This window comes from Hibiscus syriacus, unplaced genomic scaffold (genome assembly GCF_006381635.1).
Source record: "Hibiscus syriacus cultivar Baekdansim isolate YM2019G1 unplaced genomic scaffold, ASM638163v2 tig00111366_pilon, whole genome shotgun sequence".
Taxonomy (NCBI): Eukaryota; Viridiplantae; Streptophyta; class Magnoliopsida; order Malvales; family Malvaceae; genus Hibiscus; species Hibiscus syriacus.
This window is the reverse complement of record NW_024063071.1, coordinates 1,728,471-1,756,395: the sequence shown is the minus strand read 5'-3', so window position 1 is coordinate 1,756,395 and position 27,925 is coordinate 1,728,471. Positions and strand designations below refer to the sequence as shown.

At 33.9% G+C, this 27,925-nt stretch overlaps 5 protein-coding genes across 10 annotated transcripts; 1 reads left to right on the top strand and 4 right to left on the bottom strand.

Moving 5' to 3' along the window:
* Positions 1-94: 94 nt before the first annotated feature.
* LOC120159414 (alpha-soluble NSF attachment protein-like) lies at positions 95-27,483 on the bottom strand. 3 transcript variants are annotated; one of them, XM_039170002.1, is made up of 11 exons: positions 27,478-27,483; positions 12,227-12,247; positions 3,425-3,568; positions 2,792-2,841; positions 2,640-2,712; positions 2,477-2,556; positions 1,727-1,878; positions 1,413-1,572; positions 1,276-1,323; positions 983-1,063; positions 255-509 (listed from the first exon to the last, which is right to left on the bottom strand). In XM_039170002.1, coding segments are annotated over exons 2-11 (870 nt in total). In that variant the 5' UTR covers positions 12,228-12,247; positions 27,478-27,483; the 3' UTR covers positions 255-428. The 3 variants fall into 3 exon arrangements, with proteins under 3 accessions (XP_039025934.1, XP_039025933.1, XP_039025932.1); XM_039170003.1 differs by lacking the exons at positions 12,227-12,247; positions 27,478-27,483 and adding an exon at positions 95-202 and having other exon boundaries at positions 424-509; positions 3,425-3,635; XM_039170001.1 differs by lacking the exons at positions 12,227-12,247; positions 27,478-27,483 and having other exon boundaries at positions 3,425-3,635.
* On the top strand, positions 5,718-14,552 carry LOC120159412. Of its 4 annotated transcripts, none has more exons than XR_005519352.1 (20): positions 5,718-5,876; positions 6,242-6,611; positions 6,755-7,000; positions 7,710-7,900; positions 7,983-8,154; positions 8,324-8,461; positions 8,650-8,836; positions 9,048-9,193; positions 9,397-9,573; positions 9,801-9,911; positions 10,326-10,445; positions 10,571-10,724; positions 10,968-11,128; positions 11,234-11,320; positions 12,087-12,403; positions 12,691-12,772; positions 13,203-13,342; positions 13,486-13,717; positions 13,822-14,205; positions 14,437-14,552. XR_005519352.1 is itself a non-coding variant. In XM_039169999.1 (19 exons), the coding sequence occupies exons 2-19, from the start codon at positions 6,276-6,278 to the stop codon at positions 14,140-14,142; spliced, it is 3,318 nt and encodes a 1,105-aa protein (XP_039025930.1). In that variant the 5' UTR covers positions 5,718-5,876; positions 6,242-6,275; the 3' UTR covers positions 14,143-14,394. The 4 variants fall into 4 exon arrangements, 2 of the variants coding, with proteins under 2 accessions (XP_039025930.1, XP_039025931.1); XR_005519351.1 differs by lacking the exon at positions 14,437-14,552 and adding an exon at positions 14,302-14,399; XM_039169999.1 differs by lacking the exon at positions 14,437-14,552 and having other exon boundaries at positions 13,822-14,394.
* On the bottom strand, positions 15,694-17,372 carry LOC120159550 (AUGMIN subunit 6-like). Its single transcript, XM_039170123.1, has 6 exons — positions 17,313-17,372; positions 17,003-17,156; positions 16,851-16,911; positions 16,515-16,773; positions 15,890-16,015; positions 15,694-15,783 (listed from the first exon to the last, which is right to left on the bottom strand). Exons 1-6 carry the CDS (start codon positions 17,370-17,372, stop codon positions 15,694-15,696), a joined length of 750 nt encoding a protein of 249 aa, XP_039026054.1.
* Positions 19,489-20,862, bottom strand: LOC120159415 (prohibitin-3, mitochondrial-like). Its single transcript, XM_039170004.1, has 2 exons — positions 20,491-20,862; positions 19,489-20,188 (listed from the first exon to the last, which is right to left on the bottom strand). Exons 1-2 carry the CDS (start codon positions 20,800-20,802, stop codon positions 19,658-19,660), a joined length of 843 nt encoding a protein of 280 aa, XP_039025935.1. The 5' UTR covers positions 20,803-20,862; the 3' UTR covers positions 19,489-19,657.
* On the bottom strand, positions 22,676-24,726 carry LOC120159549. The gene is made up of 4 exons (XM_039170122.1): positions 24,624-24,726; positions 24,080-24,526; positions 23,377-23,624; positions 22,676-23,278 (listed from the first exon to the last, which is right to left on the bottom strand). The coding sequence occupies exons 1-4, from the start codon at positions 24,724-24,726 to the stop codon at positions 22,676-22,678; spliced, it is 1,401 nt and encodes a 466-aa protein (XP_039026053.1).
* Positions 27,484-27,925: the final 442 nt, after the last annotated feature.

Here is a 27,925-nt window from a genome sequence, read left to right as displayed (position 1 = left end):
CACGTTTTGACACATTAAGCTTCACGGTCTGTCAGCATAAAAGTTGGCCGATATTTCCTCCACAATTCTCTCTAAGGCCACAATAATTCATTTCACTAACATCGAAGGGTAGCCGGATCATGCGAAAGGGGTTGCCCAGCTTTTTCACATTTGCAGCACGCCAGCTTATATTTCAACTTTATTCTTCATTTAGATTTCCCTCCTTTTACACATCAAAACAAAACACAGCAGTATTTTCAATTACAAACCTTAACTTCACCCAATCATCAACATGATAGTATTCTCAAATTTATAGCCAAACAAGTTAAAAATCTTATAAACTGATTGTCACATTGGGGTATAAAGAGTATAATTAGACAATGACTCAATACCAAGCAATCATCATAAAAGGAACCCAAAACAAGAAATTGTTACGACATGAACCTCTTTTAGGTAAGATCGTCTTCTTCCATTTCTTTAGCTTTCAGCTTTTCCTTCACTCGAAGTAAAAGGGTCGTCTTCCAAGAATCCTGTAATGCATTTCAAGGAAACAGAAAGCACGTTAGAGTTGGTTCTATACCACTCTAACACAGTTGTTGAACCAGATCGACCAACCAGCTGAACCAGTTGGACAAGGAACCAATGGTCCAACTGGCCTAGTACATTATAAAACCATACATAAGTTGAAACGGTAGAAAAAAGTTTTACTAGTAAAAAACCAAACAAATGACCGGTTCAATATATATCTTTATCTTTTTTCATTTTTTAAAATGATGATAATTGAACCTTAAATTTATATGAAAGAAAAACAACATTAAGTCAAATATATTCTATATAAATCATTTAATATTTATTTATTATTAAAATCATTTTTAAAATAATTAAAATCACATTTAAATGAACAAGCTAGTTCAAACGGTTCAGTCAGAACTAAAAGTCTAAGTAGTTTGACCTCTGGTCCACTAGTTCATCCAAGAAGCATTTGTAATGGAGATTGACATACCAATGGAGTCATGCTATCAAATTCCTTGACAACATCTGTAAACTTTGTGACATCTTCTTCATCGATAGCGGAAGCAATTTCCTGTCATGGAAAACAGACAAACAAGTTTTCTGTTCAGAAAAATTACTACCATTTAAGGTAAATGGATCCTATAATATACTTACAAGTTTTCTGTTCAGAGGTAAGGCAGTAACTGGATATATCATGAATGCACAATAAGTAAAATTAGAATAAAAATAAAACAAATGGCAAACCATGCCACTACTGATAAGCATTTCCTTGGGATAACTTACAGCTAACAGTTTATATTCTCGTGTTCCAGAAAAAGTTGGATCCAGTTCCTGAAGAAAGAAAATGCATACATAAGTTTAATATAACAAAAGTTTAAAAAGTTAAAGGTTTTATCATGTCAAAAGGGCTAAAGTTCAACCTGATATCGTTCTAATGCATTGGTGATTGCAACAACATCACCTTTGCAAAGTTGACAAATGCCAGCATTAAGAAGATGTCCTTTAACTCCATACTTCAACAAGTTATTGGAAAGTGACTGCCGTGCTATATCTTCATAGATCTCAATGGCTTTCTGGTATCTGGAGAAATATCACAAGTAGAGCTATTAAAAATTTTGCCAAATTCTGTATTAATGTAAATGTTTTAGCATATTAAAACACCAACATTGATTACAAACCATCGACAATACTAGAAAACTATAAACAGTGTCTACAAGAAGTTGAACACGCTTACTGTTCTATCTGAGCAGCAAATTGTGCAACTTTCTGCTTGCATTGGTTGGCAGAAGTTGATACATCTTCATTTTGGAAGAAATCAGCTGCTTTTTCATAAAAATCAATGGCCTGCTCGATGTTCTGCTCAGACTCATGTAATTCAGCAATTTCCTGCACATAAAGAAGCACCCATGTCTATGAATAACTGCATGTACCATCACCATACAAAGTTATGGCCATGGATTTTAAACAACACTATAGGCTAGTTTAGTATTATTGCAGGGGAAAGAACCCTTAGAATATAAAACCATGTGTTGGAAAAGTGTTAAAACATATGTCAAAATTAAGTGTTTAGTATTGCAGTGAAAAAGGATTGTAAGGAATTAAAATGTGTAAAAAGGACATGCTTAAAATAATAAAAGTTTGTAGATGTTAAGATAATAATCAATTTATTCTAAAGCCAGCTTTCAAACCAAAAAAGCTTCATTTTCTTAGCTGTTTAATACTTTAGTTTGGGATGTCAAACCATGATTTTAAACTCAAAATCCATTTCTTTTACCATTTAGCATTGAATTTGCAGCAAATTATAACTTTTGACATTATAAGTTGTACCAAAAACACTGCTAAACGGAACTTATGGAAAAACACAAATGAAAGAAGTCTATGAGCCAAACAATATGAAAGGCGATCACATATATGTAAGCAATTACAATGAATGATAAACTCATTTTTCCCTTGAAAGATATGCATATTAATGGATAAACAATACCTTATAATACCTTGCAGCCATGCTGAGCCTTCCGATATCACAAAACATGTTCACTGCCTGTTCCAAGCAAGATATAGCCTCTGAAAAGGAACAAAATTAGTCGTGGGCTTAATGCAGTCAAACTTCCAGAACTTTTAGGAGAAACTATGCACTCCGTACTTACCCTTTGCATTTGTTTTCTTATAGCAATGAGCAGCATCGACATAAGCTTGAGCAGCTTCATGTTTGCTGTCTAACTATAGATATATAAAACAAAAGGGTCAAACTAAATCTTAAATCAAAGTTAATTACAGAGAACCAAACCGAAGGACTTACTTTCAAGTTACAATTTGCTATCTTTACATAAGTTGATCCAGCTTTGTTCCCTTGAGAAAAGAAAAACATAAAAGAGGTTAGAATTACTGCTTTCCAAGTAATCAATTTAATCAAATTTCAAATGCACATACTGAACTATAAAGTAATTAATCGATAACCCAATGTTAAAGAAACCCTAGATCTCATATTTTCTAACAGAACCAAAAGAATGATGCAATAGGAATTAGATTGAATTATAGAGTAATTCATCAATAATCCTATCTTAAAGTAACCCTAATTTTTACATTTTCTGAACTGAACTAAGACAATGACGCAAATGCATTTTCTAATTCCGATTGCGAAGAGTAATAATATAAAAACCATCGAGTGCGACCAAATCCTATTTTCGTTCGCTTCAATAGAAACAGTAATCAAAATATCTCGGATATTTCATTTCCTTTCAACCATTCTCCGATCAACATTTCGTTTAAGAGGAATGAACTATAGATTACAGTTTCTGGGTCCTAAAACTAGTCAGAAGATCCCGAAAGTTCCATTTTAAAAAAAATGTTTAATCCATCGTTTACTCAAGAAAAAAATATAATTATTTTTTCTATAAAAAAAAGTTAACATAAAAGGTTTGCAAAGAATTACAGGATTTGGCGAGCTTGAAGCAATTGGCAGCTTTATCAAAGAGCTCGGCAGCGTCTTCATGTTTGGAGCCAAACAAACCCCAGCCGCTTAGCTTTTTCTCTGCTTTTTTTTCGAATTCTTCTCCTCTCGCCAGTTGATCTCCCATTCTTCTGCTTGATCAGAAATGAACTAAAAAAATGAGAACTCTTAAGATCTAAGCAAAATGAAAGGGAAAAAAAAGAAAACAAAAGGATATTTGTCGGGATTGACTTATTTCTTTCAAATAGGCTTAAACTAAAAATAAGTCCTTAAACTATGCTATATTTCTATTTAAGTCTCTGAACTATTTTTTTATCAAAATAAATCCTTAAACTATTATATGTAACCACTTTAAGTATCTAAAATGTTTTTTATTCAAAAAATACCTAATTTTGTGTGACATGTCAACATCCCATTGGCCAAAAAAAGTTTCTAACTAAAAAAGTGACTAGACTTAGAATGATACATACAATAATTTAAGGATTTATTTAAACCAAAAAATAATTTAAAGACTTAAAATAAAAAAGTCATATTTTAGGGGCTTATTTTTACTTTAAGCCTTTCAAATATCTATGCTTTCCCCTAATAAGTTGGCCTAAATTACACCACAAAGTCACTCTTTATTAGTAAGTTTATAATTGAATTACTCTATTTTAAATGATCAAAATCAAATCACTCAATTGATTGTAAGAATCAAATCATTACACCATTAAATCACAAATAGATTATTTAATTAGATACATTTACATTTTAATCACCCAATTATAAATAAATTTATATTTTGATCACTTAAGTTTCAATTACTTATCAATTCTTTTAAGATTTTTTTGGTAAGTTTGTGTAAGATCCATTCTTTATTAACCTAATGTTCCTCTTAAATTAAAGTTCAAACATTTTATGCTTCATGAGTATATACCTCTGATATCCGGAGATTATCTCTAAAAACCTTTTCATTTACTAAAGTTTACGACTAGCCTACATCCCCTAAATATAGTCTTCTAGTCAACTACAACACATAGATAAGACCTCTAACAAATAAGTCATTTGATAGGCCTATGTGATGCGATAGAACAAAATCCAAAATCTTATTATTAGATTTACATAGTATGTTGACCTACAAATAGACATAATAACCCTACGGTTGACACGCACACTAAAAATTACTATAAATACTCTCAATCAAGATTGGAGTAAATGATGGAGCAAATGAAACATGTCAACCTTCTTTCTTATTTATAACGACAACCCTCTTTCTCTCTTTTAAACACCTGCCAGCTAACGACTACTCTTTCATCGATTACGATTTTTTACTCAAATAAGGAAAAATAAGCCTAACGACCAATAAATCAAACTTATTTCCATCAACAAATATATAAAGAGGCAAAATTAAAAGACATACTTAATTTAAGGAAAATGTTAAAAAAATATCATTATGAATAAGATAAATTAATATATTTTAATTTCATTTATGAAACTATTTTCTATTGAATAACATTAATTATTTGTTGCCAATAAAACTATGAATGTAATTGTAAAAGTTGAGGTAATATATATTTAAGTTTAAGTTTCATCTTACATACAATGCTTTTAGAAGTATTAAATTAAGTAAAAATTTAAAAAATTTAATCACTAATTAAATCGATTTATTTATCGGAGTAATTAATTGAATTAAATTAATTTCAGTTAATTCGATCTATTTTTCACCCCCACAGAGTTTAGTATACTTTTAATTTTGGTTCAAATGCAAACAATACATTACAATAGTAACGTGGACTAAATTGAAACAAAAGTTTGACAAACCAATGTGCATGGTTATAAATTAGAAAAAATATTGGACTAATTTGGCAAAGACATATACATTTAATATTTATTGTTATTAGTTTTGGTTAAATGATTAATTAATTACTTTAGATTTTTTTGATTAAACTACTTTAGATTTGAATGAACAGATAATTTTAGTGATTAACCGTTCAATCAAATTATTTCGATTTGATTGGTTAATCAGTTTTAACAGAATTTTGTACATCTGTAATAAGTTATATTTTAATTATGAGTGAGTTGTATGCTAAGATTTTAGTTCATAGTTACTTTCTCTGGTTGTAGCTATAAATCCATTAATTATTTTTTAAATAGATTTTGTAATTCACCAACACTTAACCGGAGCCCCGATCCAATCCATCCTGCTCCAGCCTTTTGATTCGGGTCATACACAAAACAACCGGATCCGGCCCGGATCCAAAATCCAACCCAGCAAGTTCCAAAATTCTCACATACACATTTCGTACCGATCTTTCCATTTTCGTCTCGTTTCGAAACAAAGCAGAATCGCGCTGTGCTCACGCGCTCTCTCTCCGACTCGCTTCAATTTCACGATCTTCTCCTGTCACACTTCGAAGTTTAGACGACGGCGTTTGGTTTCGTCTTCTCCGATCAGGTTTCCCTTTCACATTTCTACTTCCCCATAGCTTTCCTCAGCATTCCGTCTTCAGATCAGATCAACTTTTACTTGAATCTCTGAAAGCTTTTTTTAGCTTTTCTGTTTTAGCTTTCATAATCTGAAAGCTTCTTTTAGCTTTTATAATATTTAGCTTCTCAAACTATTTTAAAACTTTTTTTGTCTTTAAATTAGCTTTAATTAAGCTAAATATCTTGATTTAGTTGAAAAGTTGTTTTTAATGAAGTAGATCTGCCAATAATTAAGCTGAATCAAATTTTTATTATTGCTTCTAGATTAAAATTTGCATGTTTATTAAAATTTTGTATTCTAGAGGCTGATTACCGTTTAATATTTGTATATAGATTTTGTTTTTTGGTGAGCAGTAATTTGAATAACATGGAAAATGAAAGAAGGAACAATAATAAGAGCGATGATTCAAGAATGCGAGGGTTTAGACCTAGTTTGAGAGCAATGATGTTTGTGGTTGCGGTGATATGGATTGGTGTAGCTGCTTTGTATGGTTTATTGAAGCCTATATCAAATGGTTGTATTATGACATATATGTATCCGACTTATATCCCAATTTCCACAATGGAGGGCGGATCATCTGCAAAATACGGGTTGTATTTGTACCATGAAGGTTGGAAAAAGATTGATTTTGCGGAACACTTAAAGAAACTCAATGGAATTCCCGTTCTTTTTATTCCGGGCAATGGTGGTAGCTACAAACAGGCAAGGTCCTTCTTTTACCACTGTTGTATTAATAGTGTGCTTCGTTGTTGTCCATGCTAAAGAACTCATTATTATTCCATTCTGTTTCCGTTTGTGAATGGTTCTAAAATGGTGTACAGTTCACAACTTTGGATGTCTTTCAGGTGAGGTCTTTGGCAGCTGAATCTGATAGAGCTTATCAAGGGGGTCCTCTTGAACGCACATTCTATAGAGAAGCTTATCTAGCTTCCAAGGAGGGAGGGAATGTGGATATGGCTGACATCCAATTACCGAATCAATATGCTAATAGGCTAGATTGGTTTGCTGTGGATCTTGAGGGTGAACATTCTGCAATGGATGGTCGGATACTTGAAGAGCACACTGAATATGTAGTATATGCTATTCATCGGGTATCACTTTTATCATTTGAACTTGTTTATTTTTTTTATAGAAGTTGGAGGTCTCATTAAAAACTCCCTTCGTATTCGTTCACATACTAAAGGTATGTTAACGAACATTGGAAGGAAGAAAAGAGTACCTCAAATTTTATTGATAAAAAACCCGATACAAAAGACACCATGGAATATCCTCTCATGGTGATGTACACCATTACAACAAACACCTTAACCTCATATAACCTCATCCAAAGCCACAGTCCAATCACCTTACTTCTAATTACACCACCAGCAGTAGGAATAAAACGGCGCAACAGAACATAATACAATTAAAAGCAACACCTACAACTATATAGACTAAAACAACCACAATTGAAGATAAACAAACTGAATCTTTGTTGCATAAGTGAAAGATGCAAGTATGCCTGGTTTACGCATACACACACATGAAATGAGATCAATGAAAAATGTTATAGCGAGAGCAAGGTTTAACGCGCATGTCTGATCTCAAATTTCTTTTTATTATGTTCATATTTAATGAAGTTTTTTTCAACTACCTCAGTTTGGCATAGAGAGTAAAATGGTGAAGCAATATCCTATATCACATCAAAGATTGTGATGCTTGTTTGTTTGACAGGGTCATACTACCAGGCCATAGAAAAATCAAATTATTTTTGTCAACTTTATTGTTGGAGGTTCTGTGACGCTAGCCCTATTCTTGCAGGTTTTGGACCAATACAAAGAATGCCGTGATGCCCGGGGAAGTGATGGTGCTGCAACAACTGGTAGCTTGCCGAAAAGTGTCATATTGGTTGGCCACTCTATGGGTGGTTTTGTTGCTAGAGCGGCAACAGTCCACCATCGTCTCAGGAAATCAGCTGTTGAGACAATTCTAACTCTTTCAAGTCCCCACCAGTAAGATCGTTGTGGATTATTGTCTATCTTTTTGCATAAAATTTATTGTTTTTCCCTTTAAGAATATGCTATTTCTATCCAGGTCACCTCCTCTCGCGTTGCAACCATCATTGGGTGACTACTATACAAGTATAAATGACGAATGGAGAAAGGGGTACGAGGTTCAAACCACTCGAACTGGGCGTTATGTATTTGGCCCAAAACTATCCAATGTCGTCGTCATTTCCATTTCTGGTGGTTATAATGATTATCAAGTATGTCTTCAATTTCCGTTCTGCCATATAGTTTGGATTAGGTTTTTTCTTGTATAAAAAGAGAAGGGTGCTTTATGACTTCACCTTTAACATATCTTGTTTGAAATGTTGAATCCTGAGTCTTGACTACCTGTACATATATACATCCTGTTCTCCTTTCTGGCTACAGGTTCGCTCAAGATTAGAATCCCTTGATGGTATTGTGCCTCCCACTCATGGATTTATGATAAGCAGTACAAGCATGAAAAATGTATGGCTATCTATGGAACATCAAATTATTTTATGGTGTAATCAACTCGTTGTGCAAGTAAGTTGAATCTCCCTTTCTAGACTGCTTCTCTCTTCCTCTATCCACTTTTGGATTGTTAGGTTGGGAGAGGGATTTGAACTAGAAACCTTCATTTTGGTTGTAACGTGCAACAAAAATTGAGGCATTGTTTCAGCATTTTATAGCGTTTCTGTTCTTGACATGTTTAATGTAAATGTCTCTTGTAGATGTCACATACCCTGCTTAGTTTGGTAGACTCCAGAACTGGTCGGCCTTTTCCTGAAACTCAAAAAAGACTTGCCATATTCACAAAGATGCTTCACAGTGAAATTCCGCAAAGTTTCAATTGGATGCTGCAACCTCAGTCATCTTGGTCTGCTCGTGTTCCTGCAAAGGATGTAAAAGACACTGCTGGTATTATCTGCCTATTAGGACATAAATATTACAATTTTATTTTTTATGAAAACTTAGGAATTCTTTTCTTAAAATTCATCTGCATGATAATTATCCTAGCCATTAAGAAGAATTTACTATCACATGATTGAACTAGAACTGCTTCTTGAAATGATAGTTCAAATATGATTCCAGATGATTGTAGTTTATGACATGCTATGTTATGTTGCAGGTCCACAAGTGCATACCTTGCCTGGCTGTCCTAGCAGTTTTCATTGGAATGATGATATCCTTGAGAGGGATTTGTATATTCAAACAACAACTGTCACCATATTGGCCATGGATGGGAGAAGACGGTGGTTGGACATACAGAATTTGGTGAGCCTTACGTCACATTCAAAGAATGCTTTGCTTTTTCTCTCAATGGATTTTTTTTGTAAGCAATATCTACCCTTCTATTGCACAAATTTTATTTCCTCGGGGTGAAAATTACTTGTAAGCTGCAAAACTTTACCAAAGCTGCTCCTCTGTTGCTTGTTCAGCCTCACAATGTATTCTCTTACATTTAGTTCTATGTCTAGGGGGCAAATGGAAAAGGCCACTTCATATTTGTTACAAACCTTGCTCCTTGTTCTGGAGTAAGAGTGCATTTATGGCCCCAAAAAGGGAAATTGTCTTCAGACTTGCCTGCCGGTAAAATGGTTCTGGAAGTGACATCAAAGATAGTGCAAATTCCTGCAGGACCAGCACCACGGCAGGTATGAATCACTGTACTGTTTGTTCTGTGAATCTGTTGTGAGTTTGTTGTAGGTTTCTTGCATCTTTTACATGTTAAACTGGAATAGTCTTGGGGAATTTCAAAGTTTTAATAACAGATTTTGTTAGTAAATTTGTTTGCAATGGAGCAACAACTTATTGAGCCTTCTGATTTCAACTGTAATTTGGTTGACATTGACTCTCCTGTTTTCATATACATTGCTACCAGGTTGAACCTGGCAGTCAGACTGAGCAAGCACCTCCATCTGCTGTACTTCATTTGGCTCCTGAGGAAATGCATGGCTTCAAATTCCTGACCATCTCAGTTGCACCTCGTCCGGTAACCTTCCTTTTACAACATCAACTACATATGGACTAGGGTTGTTTTTGGGAATTTGCTTCTCTCTATGCCTATTCATCTTAAGGATTCACCTCTATGAGAATACATTATGAAACTATCAGATACTTTTGATTGGTTAACTGTTGATAACACTTTTTAATCACTTATATTTTCTTGTTCTTTTCCAAATTTCAACCTATGGTGAAGCCTATCAAACTTCAGCCTATTCGGAAGATTAAATCTTAGTATGCATGTGAAAGATGCTTATATTTTTTGTATGCCAAAATGCTAGGCTTCTTTCTATTTTATTTTTTTTCTGTTCCTGTACATTTTAAATGGTTGTGCTGCTCTCTCATTTAACATATAGTTCAAAATAATTTGAGTAATTGTGTGTAGTGACTTTGTGGTTCTCAGACTATTTCAGGCAGGCCTCCACCAGCAACTTCCATGGCAGTTGGGCAGTTCTTTAATCCAGATGAAGGGAAATTAGAATACTCTCCTGCATCAATGCTTCTATCAATACACTCCTATAAGGTGAATGTCTGATATGCAGCCATCTAGCTTTCTAGGGTTTGAAACTTGTGCAAAAACCTGTTTACTCTAATTTCACCCAAAAAGACAACTGAAATTTGTTGGTGAATGATTTCAATGATGTGCAGGATATCTTCTTGAAGGAGGACCACCCGCTTGCTTTCAATCTGTCATTTGCAATTAGTTTAGGCCTTTTGCCTGTTAGTTTTTCTTTGAAAACTGCAGGCTGTGGAATTAAAGATTCCGCTCTTCTTGATGAAGCTGGGGATACTGGAAACACTAGTAAGAATCTTAATGTCCTTTTGTTTTAATTTCAATCCTGAAATTCTAGAATTCTTTTTGGTCACCTCATTGTCATACTTACTGATTAACCATTAAAATTTTGTCATGATCTATGATTGCTGAATATATTCTGTTGTTACTTTTTCTTGTTGGCTTTTAAATAGTTTTCATACTTTTTATTCTTTTCAATTAAAAATACTGTACTCATTAGTTTTCCTTTCTCTTTTCTGCTGACCCGTCTAGAGCTTTGCAAACTGCGGTGTTTTCCACCTGTAGCACTTGCTTGGGATCCTACATCAGGTCTCCATGTATTTCCTAATTTATACAGTGAAACTCTTCTTGTTGATTCTTCCCCAGCACTTTGGACTTCTACTGGGACTGAGAAAACAACTGTTCTTTTACTGGTAATGGCCATATCTTTCCTTGCATGCAAATGTTGCTTCCATTTCGAAATTCAGTTGTTCTATTCTTAAAGTTTAAAGCTCTTTTTCTTCCTGATACCACTGCAGCTTGACCCTCATTGTGCATATAAGGCAAGCATAGATGTTTCTGTAACCACCGCAGCTAGCAGATTCTCACTTCTATATTTTTCACAGGTGCTCCAATATAATCCTCATACTTATTATTTTCCTCCCCTGCCTTTCAATTTAGATGCTAGTTTCTATTAGTTAAAAAATTATTAGAAAAATATTGTGAATGCTGCTTTTGGAATGCTCTAGTTGAGTTCACTTGGGTGAAGATATTGTGCAATATAAATATATTGGTATTCCAAATGTTATTATCTGGTTCCTATCTTTTGATAAGTCACAGTGCACTCCTTGACATTGAAATTTTGTGCTGTAGTGTGCTACCTATAACAATTGTAAATTCGGAGGTCATCCTCTAGATTATTGTGACAATAAAAAACTATAATGTAAAAATGTGGGAGCAGTGAATAGAAGCTGTTCATGGTGAGATTCTCAATATGAATCAGATATTTGAGATATCTGTATAAATGAGTCTGGTGATGAAACGAGTGGAAGCATGTTATATAACAGTCAATAGTGTTATATAACAGTCAATAGTAGTGGATTTTTAGGCATATAAACCCTCATTGTGTAAGTGTTCGTATTATATTGTTCCAAAATTGTAAAATAAAGGATTTTCCATTATTTAAGTTTCTTGTTCTGAAGCAAATTGATTGAAGGCACCCTCCCAGTTTGTGCATATGATTGAAATTATGTATATTATGGTTATCTCTTGGGACTTTTAGTAAAGAGAAAGAAAAAAAGATGCCATATCAGATTCTAAAGAATCTTCTGCTGTTGTTTCCATTTATATGCTATTTGCACTCTATGATACTTACATGACTTTCTAATACAGATAGTTGGCTTCTGTGTCGCTGTTGTATTTTTTGCTCTGATGCGACAAGCACATGCAAGGCCAATTCCTTCTATACTGAAAGCTGTGGAGTACAACTTAAGAATACCATTCCCATTTTTGCCTTTTGTTCTTGTGCCCATTTTGTTTTCCATGTTCTTTTCCTTTCTATCATCTCAACCATTTCCTCCATTCTCTAGCTTTACCATTGTGTCTATAATTTGCTACCTGTTGGCAAATGGGATTGTTATTCTACTGATATTGGTGTCCCAGTTGGTCTTCTACGTGGCTGCGTATTTACATGTTTCCATAAAATCGAGGTCGGTTAACTCTTAACTTTCTTGTTGTATCATCTCCTGAATGTCAAGTTGATATATTTTTTGAACCATATATAAAGAATATTTGTATATATTTGAAGAAAAGAATGAAAATAAACTTGAACAGGTTTATTTTTTATTTTACTTCCAATTAGCATTATAAACTTTTTGAATTATCTCACTTTTTGATAGAGTTGCGTGTTTTCTTATAGATAGAAATCATATGATAGTCATTTCTATTTTGATGTACTACTACCCTGTGGTTAACTAAAAGGTTTAATTGATTCCAGATGGCAACTATGGGAAGGAAACTTTGGCCTTTTGTTTCTTCAGTGGTTTATGAATCTTTCTTCGAGGTTCCTTTCATTAAAGGTAAACTCTTTGCAACTATCTATATTCTATACCGACTTTGCTCGGATCTCTCAAATTATTTGGATTCATTATCAAATTGCATATACCAGAACTTTAGAAGTATAATTCTTTTTTTGATAAAATTAGAAGTATAATTCTGGTTAAATAGAATATTTGCTTTTCCATAATTCTATATAAATGGAGACCATGTCAACAATACCACCTCCAACCTCATTTAAGTCACGTTTCTCTCTAATTTTCACAATGGAAAGGTACCACCTTTATGTGAGACTTGTAAGAATGAATAATCAAAGTCATATCAGTTGATTATTACTATTTCCGGTAGTTGATGATTTATTGTCATTTGTCTTAGTTTTATCTTCACAATCAAATACTATATATCAAAATAATGTGTATTTGTTATGTTGATATTGATTTACTTTGGAAATAGGTGGTAAGGGTTCTAAGAGCCAATCCGTTATTTGTTCCGATATCAGCTGCAATTATTTTGTCGACGTTTGTGCATCCGGCGCTTGGCCTATTCATACTGCTCTTATCACATGCTTTACGTTGTCATAGTTCGCTGTGCAAGTAAGTTTATGTTAACTCTACCACAGATTTTAATGTATGCATTTCATTTTGTATTCCTTGGTAGATGTTAAACGCATTCGTTTCTTTGTTTGAGTGCTTAAGGTGATACTAAGTGTTACTCCGTTTTTTTTTTCCTGTAACAGTTCTTTGACAGCCTCATTTCGTAGCAATGCACTAAAAAAGGAATCCGATTACAAAACTGAAGACGATTATTCATCTCAGCAATTTAAACCCAAACCCGGCTCCCCTTCAAAAGAAAACAGCTCGAGTTATATTCAGACACAAGAAGATATCTTCCACACCCGTCATGGGTTACTGGTGCTGCATCTTCTTGCTACACTAATGTTTGTTCCCTCCCTGATGTCTTGGTTGCAGGTATTGGATTTGCCGAATTCTTATGCCTTTTCCTCTGAGCTTCCTCAAAATTGCATCCATTTTATTTCTTTTATCATCTTGTCGGACCTTTTTCATGGTTGCAGAGAATAGGAATGCATCAGAGCTTCCCAAGATTCCTAGATTCATTCCTTTGCATTTGTTTGATTCTTCACGGTATCTATAGTTCAGAGTCATTGTTAAATTCCGAATTGCCCTTTCCACACATCACGGGAAAGGAAGTGAGACTGAATTCGATCTACCTAATTGCCGGGTTTTATTCCTATCTCTCTGGTATGGCACTGGAACCGTATAAAGTGTTGTACGCCATGGGTGCCGTTGGGATCATTTCCTTTGCATTGAGTGTCTTACAAGCATTTACAGGAGCAACTCGATTCGGAAGACGACGACATTGGCACAGACACTAAAATCGAATCCACATTTCCGATACACAATCCGGCACCGTCAAGTCATCAAAAATGGAGTTGCAGGTACATCCAAATTCCAAACCCTCCCATCACTTTTTATAAATGAGTTTTGGGACACGGGAAAAAGAAAAACTTTTTGTTGTGATATTAAAACTGCAGGGCATTTTTATTGGCGGCTGCCATGATAAGGTTATTTTTGGCATTTCAAGTTGAACAAAGAGAGGGATGAGAGTGAGTGAACATTCTAGCAATTTTTTTGCCATATTCAAATTAGTTTGTTTTGTTTTTCTTTAGGTGGTTACGACCTTCCAGATTCAATGCTTAAATTCATCACCTCATCGTATCTGTTGCAACAATAATGCTAATCGATTTAAAATTTAACCAATATGATATTTTATAGTATCGTTAAATTTTTTGTTATTTGGTAAGGGCAAGTAAATTTTTTTTGTTAGTCTAGAGTGATTATAATATAAAATTTATTCTAAAATTTTATATTAACTGAGATTGAACGTATATAATAAACACATTTGGTCGGTTGGTTAAATTCATCTTTATTTTCTCATATTCGCTTAGGTAATAAGTTTTAGACTCATTAAGAGCATTCCTTTTACTTTTTGTGTAGTCTCCCTCCGTTTTTCTCTAGGTAGGATTAAGATTAGGTTTAAAATTTATTTATTTTTTTAAAAAAGAAAGAAAGATTGAATGTATATACGCTCTATAGATATAATTGTTTGAACCTAAGATTTTTAGAGAGAATAATTTTTTTTTAATTACCGAAAGTCGTTTAATGGGATAAAGTAAAACTATTATCATTATTAATGTTATTATTATTTGATACATTAAAAAGGTTTTTTCCGTAAGCATGATTAAAAAATTTATCTTGTTCATTTATTTATTTTTGACATTATAAATAAATATCTAGAAGTCCTCGAGAAAGTAAGAATGGTACAGGAACAGGATTTATATAGCAGCCACAGCCACATCTATCATGTTTACTGATACCACGAATGCTATTGTGGCATATATAGACCATGAATATTGGTGACAGAGAGAGCTGAACCCACAAAATAGCAAGTAGCAATTGTATCATCACATTGTGGCCACCATTTAAATCCCAAACTAGGAATTGACAAGGAGGTGCTGGAAAAAATTCTTCAGAGATAACTTAGAATCTTTAACAGCGATCTATGGTTTATGAGGAATACATTTAAGCATGGCTGTTCAGAAAATACTTGGAAATCATAACAGCAATTTATGGTTTAGTAGACGGCTAGAAGCACTGTGGTTGCATATTTGTAAACTCACAACCATGCATGTATGTATGAAGCAAAACACGGAAGATGAGAACAAACTCATGTACTAACGCCAGTTGGTTCTCAGATCTGCAAATAATTTAAACTAACACTTCCATAAACTAAATCAATTTTCTAGATTTTGAGGTTCTAGATTATCAACATTTGACCATTCTTTAGCGTTCGGAAAGAATTCCACTCACAAAATTATTTACCAAATACCATGCAGACAGTAAGTTAGGAAAAGCTTGAGCAATATCTAAGGTTCTTGAAGATTCCAAAAATCTAATTGACATTGCACTAGTATGTTTCTAGGACCATCAGCGTAATGATTAACTAGATTAAAAACCTACATGAGTATAAGAAAACAAAATAAATACAATTGCCCCATATGTTTACAAACTAGAAATCTCAAATTGTTCAAAACTCAAATTAACATATGGCAATTACATTACCTGAAAGCTAGCCAGGTGTTGTCGATGCTCAGCAAGAGTTGTAGCCAATGACTCAGCGTGGCTAATTGTGACACCATCTTGTGTACTTCGTAAAATATCAGGACCCTCTGCATCATTAGCCTTTGCCTGCAAAATAATTGTAATATCCATTAAAGCATATTAGCTCCTTACTTCAGCACCAATAATTAGGGACATGCAATCTACAGTTCCTTGAAACTGTGATGCGTGAACCACAATTTAGAATTGACAAATACTTTTAAATAAATTTAGGAAGTGCAAACAGAATATTGCATTTTTTTATTACATACCATAGCCAATATGTTGCTCACATCTCCCAAAGATGGAAAGTTTTTAAGTGAAAGGATTTGCTTGTAAATAATCAAGGGTTTGTCCATAGGAATAGAAGACACCCAACACAAGTTTCATTGCCACAACTTCAATGTAAATGTTGCAAAATGTCTAACTTCCATAAAATTTACAATTCCACAACTTTAAAAAAATATCATAGCCATCTTATATGATATAGAGACATTAAACCATCCAGAGATTCAGTGTATCACTAATGACCAAGCACTAATACAATCTAAGATATACGAGTGAACAAAAACAACATAAAACAGCATACCAGCTGAAGTGACTGTTTATGAATGCGTTGTAATGCATGCGTCCAACGTCTGATAATTTCTGCTACATCAACAGTCTGGTGGACTCTTCCATTTCTATCATCCACCCGAGAAAATGTCTCTTCGTTGACCTGTGTGTTACATTCATCATTCTGTTCTTTGTTACTCAAACCCTCAGACTGAACAGATAAGACATCTGAGCAAGGAACTTGAGAACTCTGATCCATAACTGCAAGCAAAGATGATCCAGAGATGCGGTACCTGAAAAATAACATACATGAAGGAGAGCCAAAAAGTTGCATATTTACCATCCAAAATAACATATGGTGGCAAATTACCTATGCTCCCGATGGGCTATCAAATCCTCAATAGGTCCTGAAACAAGAACTTCATGCTGACCTGGAAGAATAAGTTGAAAAAAATCAAGGGTATGAAAATCAAGCACGTTAATGATGGATGCAATAAATGAAAATACTAGATTCATTTATACTTTTGCGTGATGATATAGACTCCCACAAGCGAGTGGCCTTTGAAACCAAATGAGAATTTGGACTTGAAGTAGAGACAAGATCATCCCATAGCTCCCCTTCCAACTTCACTTTGTTCCTCAAGTCATGTTTTTCCGGTTCTTGCTGCAAATAAGTCTGAGATCAAGGTTTTCCAAGGAAAATCATTCGTTTAAGATCTTAAGTCAAAGTCATCCCTCGACAGAAAGTAAAAAAGGAAAGGAAATATTATTCAATAATTTGACAAACACTCAAAAAGAGTTCAATTGAGTGATCAAATATTTATTTACTTACATCCTCCTCACAAAGACCACGAAACTCTGCAGTCATTTCATGAGACAAATTTGACCACATTGTCCGTCTCTGCACTGCTGTTTCTGCATTTTTAAAAAAAATCTTCTCCGTTCAAGAGCTATTCTGGCCTGTTTAAAAATGTATTACTCTGGCAGGTTGAACGGGGCCACGAAGAGAAGAGAGTATGAAGTAAAGAAGTTGTTCGCCTAATTTAGGGTTCGAATGACGGAAAAGTCCAACACGAGGTGTTCCGTTGGAGGCTCCGAGCCCGATTATAGACGGATCCAAACCAAGTAGCAAACAATTAGTTTACATTGCGCTTTCGAGCTCTATCTCTCTTTTCCTTCTCTCTGTCCATTGTCATCACTCCCGAAAATTTATTTTCTCGAGAAAAATATAAGCGCAAATATAGAAATGGCTGGCTTTTAAAATCGGGGTCCGATTTTTAATTTTTAGAAAGTTAGGGGGCCTTTTCTGAAAATTTGGAATGACAAAGGAAGTCAGTTTAGCCGTTTTGAACATCAGAATTTGGGAGGGAGAAAGAGAGAGAAAATTGAAAGGGATACTGTGTAGAGGTAAATTAAAAATGGAAGGATTAATGATATTTGAGATCTTCACGTTTTTTTAATAAAACAATGTGATATATGATATTATTTTTAATCAGAATTTAACTTTTATTAATAAAAATAAATATTAATCGTTATGATATAATGTAGTAATTTACGAGATTGATGTGATAGTTTTTTGTAGATGATGTCGTGATATTGATAAAATGATTAACAAGACATTCTAGTAAAAAATTAATTAGGTCTTCGAATTAAACTAAACAATCAATTAAACTCTTTTATCACGTGGTAAATGGTTTAGATCTTAAATTAATTTTCTAACACCTACATTTCACAAAATCTTTCTTCCCGTTTGGATTATTTCACCAACAAAACCAAGAAATTTAAGTGCGAGTTTACAACCTCTTCTCCGTTTTGTATAATATTATAGGTATTTTTTTGGATGACTCTAAAATATAATCGGTTAATATAAGACTATAAATGATTAAAAAAATGATTGTCATTGTAAAATTTACCAAGAGCATAACTTTCTAGAGTAATCTGAGTAACATTTTAGGTTGAAATTGAAAATATTACGTTCTCCGTAACAAAACATATAAATTACATAATTATTTCAATTATGACTTAAAAAGTAATCATCAAAATATCGTCGATTTTAACTAAAATTGTTATCAATTGTATAACCTTTTAGAATAGAAAAAAAAAATTATGTTCAAATCTATCGTAATGTAATATTATCGGTTATAACTTGTACAATTTTTTATATTCAAGAGGACAACATTTTACATTAAAACTTATCATAAATTAATCTTAAATTAAAACCCCGTACAACAGAACTATCTAACTCCTTTTTGGGATTTTTTGTTGTTGATCTGTTAAGTGTGCTTGGATCCCATGATGAAAGAATTTGATCGCAGTGTTCAATTCTTCGGTCTTCTCTCATCATTGGTTATTAACCTCCAACTCTTTATTTTGCTTTCATATGTATGTGATGTAAATGATTAAAAAAATTCTGGTAAAACAAGAAGTTTTTAATTTATTGATCGATCAATTCAGATTAGATGTTACAAATCCTTGACTTTCTTTAAAGAATCTAATGCATCCCACTAGAAAATTAATTGTTAGTACTAAGAATATTTTTAATATATATTATATTGTAATCACACCAGGCTTTCTCAATATATATATATAATACGAGCAAAGATTCTAATTGATAACTTCTTAGATGCATATAAAATCATACCATTTCCCGCATATGGCAGCTTCTTTGTGACTGCGTAATAGCATAATGGCATAATGGAAATAGCTGAAGTAAGCAGGAAAATAGAACACGATTATGTTAAGTTCGAGTGCTGAATACGAGTGTATTCGAATACTCAAGGTTTTCATATATTTACAAGGTCCTTGGAGGATCATATCCCCGTATTCATGTCCAGATATGGGTTAGAAACTGGTACTTAAAAAAGACTACGATCAAAAACATACGAACACGATCTCAAAAAAGATAAGGAATCACAGGCTTTCTATGACAACCTAAATGTTCCTTGCTGATTTCAGATAAATCACAAACATGTTATTGCAAGCAAAATATTTAATGATTCCGACATGAGTTGTGAGAGAAATAGAAATCAGCCTCCTTGTTTCAACAGGGAGAAAACAGTGTTCTTTTTTGGCAAGTAAGTTCAAGTTATAGTTTGCACCAACATGAAGATAACGATGACAACAAATTCACACTTGACATTTATGGGGTACGCAAAATTACCATCATTCAAGCAACTGTCAAGGCCTTGATGGGTTCAGAGCGAGAAGCATGTTCTGGCCACCAGGCAGGTAAGCGACATTCGGTGATCTCGCAAGAGTAGCAGCGATCTCCCTCGATGCTTCAATCCTCCTCAGCTCAATCAGCCCCATACCCGCAGTTGCAGTTGCTTCGGAAATCAACTTCGCAGCCTCACTTTCACCTTCTGCGCGGATAATAGCTGCCCTCCTCTCCTGGTCAGCTTTAGCCACGATGTACTTTGATCTCTCCGCCTCCTGTTGTGCCACCTGCTTCTGCTCCACAGCCCTTGAGAATTCCGCGCCGTATGACAAATGTGTGATAGCAACATCAGCTAGCTCGATGTTGAAGTCCCTTGCACGCTGAGTTAATGAATTACGAACCAAGGCCGACACTTGGGGACGCTCAGTGAGAAGCTGATCTGCATTGAACTGTGCAACCACGGCCTTCAAGACCTCGTTGCCAATGGAAGGGAGCACCTTCTCATCATACTCTAAACCAAGGTGTTGATAGATTTCAGGAAGTTTCTCCACCTTAGTGCAAAAATAATATCAATCAAACACTAATCTTCAAAAAACATAACTAAATCCATGGATTCATCAAGCACAATTACACAAAAAAACTAAAATATATTCAATTTTTAAACATAACTAAATCCATGGATCCATCAATTTCAATTACATTGATATAATGAACGAACCTTTTCATTTTGCAACAAACCCATTATCATAAAATCATCCGAAAACACAGAAATTCTTTGCTAATTCATCAAACAATAAACAAACCCATTTAACCTGAAAAACAAAAAAAAAGCTAAAAAAAATTACTGGATTACCTTGGGTTTAGAAAGAACTCGAAGGGTGAGATTAACCATTTGGAGATCCTTAGTTCCAGAAATAGATGAGAAAGTGTGGGGCTTCATGCGGATATCATAGATGAAAGGCTTCTGGAGCCATGGGATCAAGAAATGGGTTCCTTCATCTGCGGTTTCCTCCAATACTCCCCTGAGACGGTCAAATATCACAGCTCTTTGCCCACCGTCGACGGTGTACATGGAAGCGTTGAGGACACTGGCGGCGGCACCGAGACCGAAAGCGGCGCGTGCGAGGTTGGTCAAAAGAGAGACGGCGGCTTGGTTGCTTCCCATTTGTCTGAATTTCTTGCTTACTTTTCAGCTGGGTTTTATACTTCAATAGCGAAAAGTGTGGGTTTTATTAGGGTTTATCTAATATATTTTTAAAAAAATAATAAAAGAATAGGCTTTTTTATCAGTTTAATTTAAAAAATAAATATTTAATATATATATATATATATATATTGTTAAAACATACGTTTAATATAAGAAATCAGTAATGACGGTAATTTAATCTTTGTGCCGGTGATTTATGAAGAAGGTTCATATAGATATTAACAAGTCACTGATTGATATGATGGTAAGAGCATTACAAAATACAAATTATTTATCCCTTCATATAGTACAAGTAGTGCTAAGACTACAAAGATAATGAGTAAAACTCTTAATTTAACTCATGACCTTTTGCGTTTGGTTCACGAAATGTAAGATTATCAGTGGGAATAAAAGATTATCAGGGAATAGGATTACTGGGAATGTTACATTACTGTGTTTGGTTAGTTTGACAGAAATGTAAGATTACAGTGTTTGGTTGAAGGAATAAAAGATTACTGGAATGTATATTTTACCAAATTGTCATTGTTCTATAATTTTTAACAAGTGAAATTCTAAATATTTAAATAAAAAATATTTATATAAAAAATTTATTTGTTGATAATATATTACTTGAGTATTTAAATATATCATGTATTATTTTAATTTTAATTAATATTAAATTTTATATAATTTATGTAAAAATATATTAAAATTTTACATCAACATTTAACTAAATGTTTACATTGTGAAAATTCTTCATAGATATTCATAATAATAAAAAGATGTAAATGATTTTTGTTATCTAAATTTTTAAGTCAAGTCGAGCTCCATTTCAGAATTTTTGAGTCGAGACGAGCTCAACAATACTCGAGCTCGACTCAGTTCGTTTACACCCCTAATATTAGTTGATAATATGGAATGGGTTTTGATGAATTCGTTTAATTGGTCCATTAATTAAGTTCAACTTTTCCATGCTCGATTTTGCACCAGAGACCTTAATTTCTATAAACATTTTAACTTTGGACATCCTAAAAACTGAAATTGAGGTATATAAATAATGTATTAGTTGATAAGACAAAATGGTTTTTTATGGATTTGTTTAATCGATTCATTAAGTAAATAAACTCAACTTTCCCCTGTTCAGTTTTGCGCTAGAGACCTGATTTTTTATAGAAAAATTAACTTTGGTAACAATGGACGATGATATGATGCTTCAACAATCATTGCAGGAAAGCAGTGCTCATGACATCCCAATGATTGAAATTGAGATATGTTAGGATATGTTTTGCTTCAACATAAAAATTGTTTTGTTTTTATGATAGCACACAAGAATTTGGTGCTACGTTTTTTTCCCAGTATGCACTAATATATGCCCATTTCAGTTCCAAAATCTAATTTGTAATAATTCTTCATTGGCAGACTTGCATAACACATATGTATGGTTTCAATGCATATACTACATAACAAAGACAAGGTTTTTACTATCAATAAGTTGCGACACACATGAAAGCGATAATTGTTAACTATCAAAGACAAGGTTTTTACTACATAACAAAAACTATCAAAAGTAATTAACATATTCGAAAGCTAGCACATTACTTGCAAGTCATATACTACATAACAAAAAGAAGTATAACATTATCCATCAAAAGTTTGTACAATGTTCAGACTTACAAAAGATAATAGCCATGACATTATAAACGTAATCATATATGTTGGCTATATTATATACACAAAAAATCCTTCAAGTCAAAACATTGACATATACTTGGCTAAGCTACACAAAAAAGTTGAGACCATATTCTAAAGTCATAATCAAAAAGAGATCGACATAATTGTAGAAAGACGACAGTCAAAATGATGGTCTAAATTGACGGCATTCAACCAATTGCTTAATCACATAATCTTGTTTGAATTCTTTTGGCAAAGAAAAGAAGAAATCTGCCTTGTGCGCATCTTTGCTAATATACTCTCCTACAGTAAGCATTTCATCAGTGGACATGCCTTCAATTTTCATGATTTCAGTGAAAATCGATATTCTTCGATCATTTCCTTCTGCCTCCTTTTTCAATAAAGTAGTAATATCCTTAATTTCTTTGGCAGTTTCTCGGTATGCAACACCGAACTTACTTATCTCCTGTACAAGCTCGGTCAACCCATCATCACTTCGAGACCTTTTCTTGCTAGCTACTTTTTTCATTATAGGGGTAGAGGCAGTAGCATCAGATGTTTGGCAAGTTGAAGCACCAACATCCTCTCTTGATTCAGAATCTCTTACTCCCTCTTCTTCAAGTAATGTATCTATAAATGCATTATCTTCAACATCAATATGTTCTACTGCATAAGCTACTATCTCAGCTGTTGTTCCTGTAGCTCTTTCTTTTCCAAATATATGAACAAAGTCATCAAAGAATGGAAATGACTTGTTTCGCAATCCAGCAGCAGTTGGATGACTCTACAATATAATAAAATTGCATATTTAATAAATCTTAGAATTACCTATGTAGATAACAAAGAGTACAAAAATAAGATAAATTCAATTAAAATACTTACTCTAACCCAATCATCAAACACATCCTTTGGTGCAGTTAAACATTTTTCTTCTTCATTCCAACCGAATCCACTTTCAATATTTAACATTTCAGATAAAGCATTGTATTGTCTTTTGAGTAGCTTAACTCTAGATTCAATATGTGGATGGGCCCTAATTTGTGATGTCGGAAGCTTGATTTCTAACATCTTTTCAAGATTATATAGATAACCTGATCTAAATGTTCCATTATCAGCTTTCCAATGTGGGTCTTCAGCCAAAATGTGTAAACATTCAACAAGTGCAACATCCTCCTCTTTAGTCCATGTCCTTTTAGTTACTAAAGACTTACCCTTTCTAGATGTCGGTTTTCCCCCTTTGAGATTCCATATTTAATGTTGACATATTGCTCTTCGAAACAATCTAAGAAGATGTATATAAAAAATGTATAACATAACATAAAACATGTTATGTTATACATATTAATCATAAATGAAATTTAAAATAGTAACATAATATAAATCAAATGTAGTGAATGACATAAGTAATGAATGTCCATAACAAATAAAATTCGAATTTTATAGAAGAGAAATACATAAAATTTAATAAAGTTTATGCCATAAAATATAAAGATGTCAAATACATGAAAGTAATGACCACTAACATTAGATAAAATAGAAGGTGAAAGTTCATACATAACATAAAATAACATCTATCCTAAAGTACGTGACGCCAACCAACTAGTAAACATATCTTCTGCTAATTTGTCTCTCCACTCAGTCCAAGCACTGCTTGGCTCACAATGTCTGATCATTTCTACTTCATTAATCTCTTCAACATGCCTACTATCTTCAGTATAGTCAGATTCAATATGATCGATTGGCATCTCAGATCTTATGAAATTATGGAGAAGACAACAAGCAGAAATGAGTCTACATTGTGTTTTCACTGGATAAAAGGATTTTTCCCTTAAAATTGCCCATCTCGCTTTCAATATGCCAAAACATCTCTCAATGCAATTCCTAGCTTGAGAACGTTTCATGTTGAAATATTCTTGAGGGGTGGTAGGTTGGTGTCTTTCTCTCCAATCATTCAAGTGGTATCTTTGACCTCTATATGGTGCAAGAAATCCCTCTCCATTCGTGTATCCAGCATCACATAAGTAGTAACACCCTATATTATTTTAATTTAAAAAGTAAATTAATATACAAAAATTGTAAGAATTTTACATTCTTATATATATATATATATTAATGACCTAATAATTTACCTTGTGGAACATTTAAACCATTTCTTCTACTAATGACGTCTCTGAGTATTCTACCATCAGCTGCAGAACCTTCCCACCCAGGTAAAACATAAATGAATTGCATGTTTGGTGTGCAAACACCAAGTACATTTGTCGCAATTTCATTTTTTCTTGTTCTGTATCTAGGTTTATCGATTGCAGCTACATTGACCTTAATATATGTTTCATCTAGAGCACCCAAACATCCCTATATCCATCAAATAAAGTTAAATTACATTATTACTATCCATTTATGTATTAAGCATTACTAATTAACTTAAAAGAAAGTTCAGAATTATGATACAATACCTTAAACCATTTCCATCTATCGTCTGTTGAATTATCTTGTATCGGTTCTGGTTTTCTAAAATGGATCGGATGCAGTTTCAAGACTGAAGCTAACACTGTATGGAGAACTCTACTAATTATTTCACCAGATCTTACTGTTTGACGTTTTAAAACTCCAATCTTAATATGGTGGGATATAATATGAAGGAAAGTAATAACCATTTCTTCTATAGACATATATCGACTCTCTTTTAACCCACCTTGACTTTGTAATAGGTGACACAATTTGAGAAATGCTCTCTTATCCATTTGACAATTATCAACACTTTGTCGATCACTTTCAAATATAATTTTTATGTAAATTAAGTGATCTAATATTATGTCTATGAAGTCTTTCATGTGCATAAGTTATTTTAGGTCGATTTTTATATTTTCTAAGAATAACTGAAATAACCATAAGCATATGACACACAATCTCCATCATTTGCAGTTGTAAAATAAGAATTGTGGTGATACGCGTCTTCTTTCGCATTGGTAAACGAGCCACAACTGTTATTATGAACAAACACTTTAATATTAGAAAATAATAATATTTAACAAGAACAATTGTTTGTCATCACAATAAAAATAATTGAACACTAATTTTTTAAGCCATCTAAAGATGATCCCTTGAATTCAACATAGTATTTTTTAATCAGAGAAATCATTAAATGACAATAGAATCAATAGAAAGACGATATTTCAAGACTTTTATTTAACCTCAATTGAACCTAAACAAATAATTAAGAGGGAAAAAAAAGAATTATTCTATGATAAAGGAGATCGAAAATTTAAAACAGTGACTGTAATTAAAAATATACTTTAACATGTTATATCAGTTTTTTACGACAATAATTGTAATAATAACGAATTAAAAGTTTAGTGACTTTATTGCAAATTTCAAATATTCGGTAACGAAAATACAAATAACCTAAAAGTTTGGACTACCAATATATTTTAGCCTAATATAACAAAGAGGGTGACAACAACAAACTAGGAAGTTGAGTGAGTGCGTTGGCGTGCATAACTGAGCTAGACGTTGAGCGTGTTAATGGCACCCCCAAACCTAAAGAGACATACCAAGCAACAACAAACCTAAAGTTTTATTTGTGCCTATGATGGAGACAAAATCAGTAGAGGACCAAGTCCAAGATGTTAACACTATTTCTAAGGTTTCCATGGTTCAACAGAGTAGGAAAACTGTAAAACAGTTGCAAATTAAGGGCAAAACTGTTGATGTTGATGATAAAATTGTCACCGCTGAGCAGAAGAAAACTACTTGTGCTTCAAGTACTGCAGAAAATTTATTTATATGTAGCAGTAATGCTTATACTGTTCTTATTTACAGAACTATTCTTTTCTCACTTTAATTTGAGTATAAGGATGGGTTATTATTTTTTGAACCTTGCTTTTACTAGGTAGGATGTAACAACCCGATTTTCAAAATAATATTTAATTAAATTTGGAGGGTTTAATTGTGAAAATTTGGCGAAAATTTGGGGACTGAATTGAAAGATTTTAAAACTTGGAGCTTGTTTTAAAGTTAAAGAAAATTCAGGGACCAAGCCCTGAATTTAACCATGGAGTGTCGGCAGACAATTGTTATATGCGTGATTTCTGTTTTGAAAAACAGAAATCAATTTCACAAATCCTTCCTCACGCACACAACTTTCAAACTCGATTCCGACGCCGTCCGAATTTCGATCGTTGTTTTGAAACCACCTTTGTGTTCATCATCGAGCGAGGAGCAAACCCTTCAAATTAATTGAAGCGAAACGCGGCCAAACGTCGGGAATTTCCAGTCAAAGTAGCGACGGTTTTGTTAGCTCTATCGCCGAGAAAACCTTAAATTCACCGCTGATCATTGCTCTGTTTACGACACCTCCCGCACCATCGTGTTCCTTGTGCCGTTCCGAGTTCACCGGTGTCAACCTTGTCCGCCGTAGACGGCGGCGCGTGAGGAGGTGGTGCCGTCAAAGATTCGGCCGATTTGAAATTGAGCTCTCCGTCGTTCAAAAATTTGAACCGATCGTTGTAAGTATCTCGAAATCGCTCAAAATAATTTTTAGAAATTTTTTCTGGATTTTTAGGGCCCCGGAGGACGCCTCACGCGCCACACGCACCGCCGTAGGGCGAGTGGCTGCTGGAAACCGGTTTAACCGGTTTTCAACTGGTTCTGACCGGTTTGACCGGTTTCAACCGGTTTCAACCGGTTTGACCGGTCTGAACCGATTTGACCGGTCTGAGCCGGTTTGACCGGTCTGACCCGACCCGACCGTTGACCCGACCCGACCCGACCGTTGACCCGACCCGACCGTTGACCGTTGATCGTTGACTTTCTTTGACCAAAACTTAAAATGGCTTTGACCGAGCATTAAACGACCGTTAATATTTTCTGAGTATACCTATCCTGATAGTTTTCGACGTGCCGAATCCGTTTCTGTGGTCCGTTTTGTCAAATTCGAATCCGAAGGTCTCCAAATCTATGGTCAAAGTGGTTGACTTTGACTTTGACCAAGAATCTGAATTTCCGAAAAGTCATACTTTATATTTTTCGACGTTCTGATTCCGTTTCCGCAATCCGTTTGGCCAAATTCAGACTCGAAATACCCCAAATTGATAGTCAAACTCGAAAAATGCTTATATACTTAAGAAGACTAGCTTTGAACAATTAAATAGGATTTGGGACTGATAGATTATTATTGTTTGAAGGTACAAGAGACTCTCCGGATCGTTCGACAGCTCGACCCAGCTCTTCTAGATCAGTTAAACCACGTGTGCCAGTATTCACCCGTTCGAAAATTGTAGCAGAGCGTGGTGAAACCAGCAATCAGTAAATTTGCTATTTGAACTTATTATCGAGGTGTGTTCCCTACTTATTATTGAACTGTTTTATTGGTTTTAATATGTGGTACACCGAATTCATTGGCTATTGTTTTATGGATGCACCAATTTAA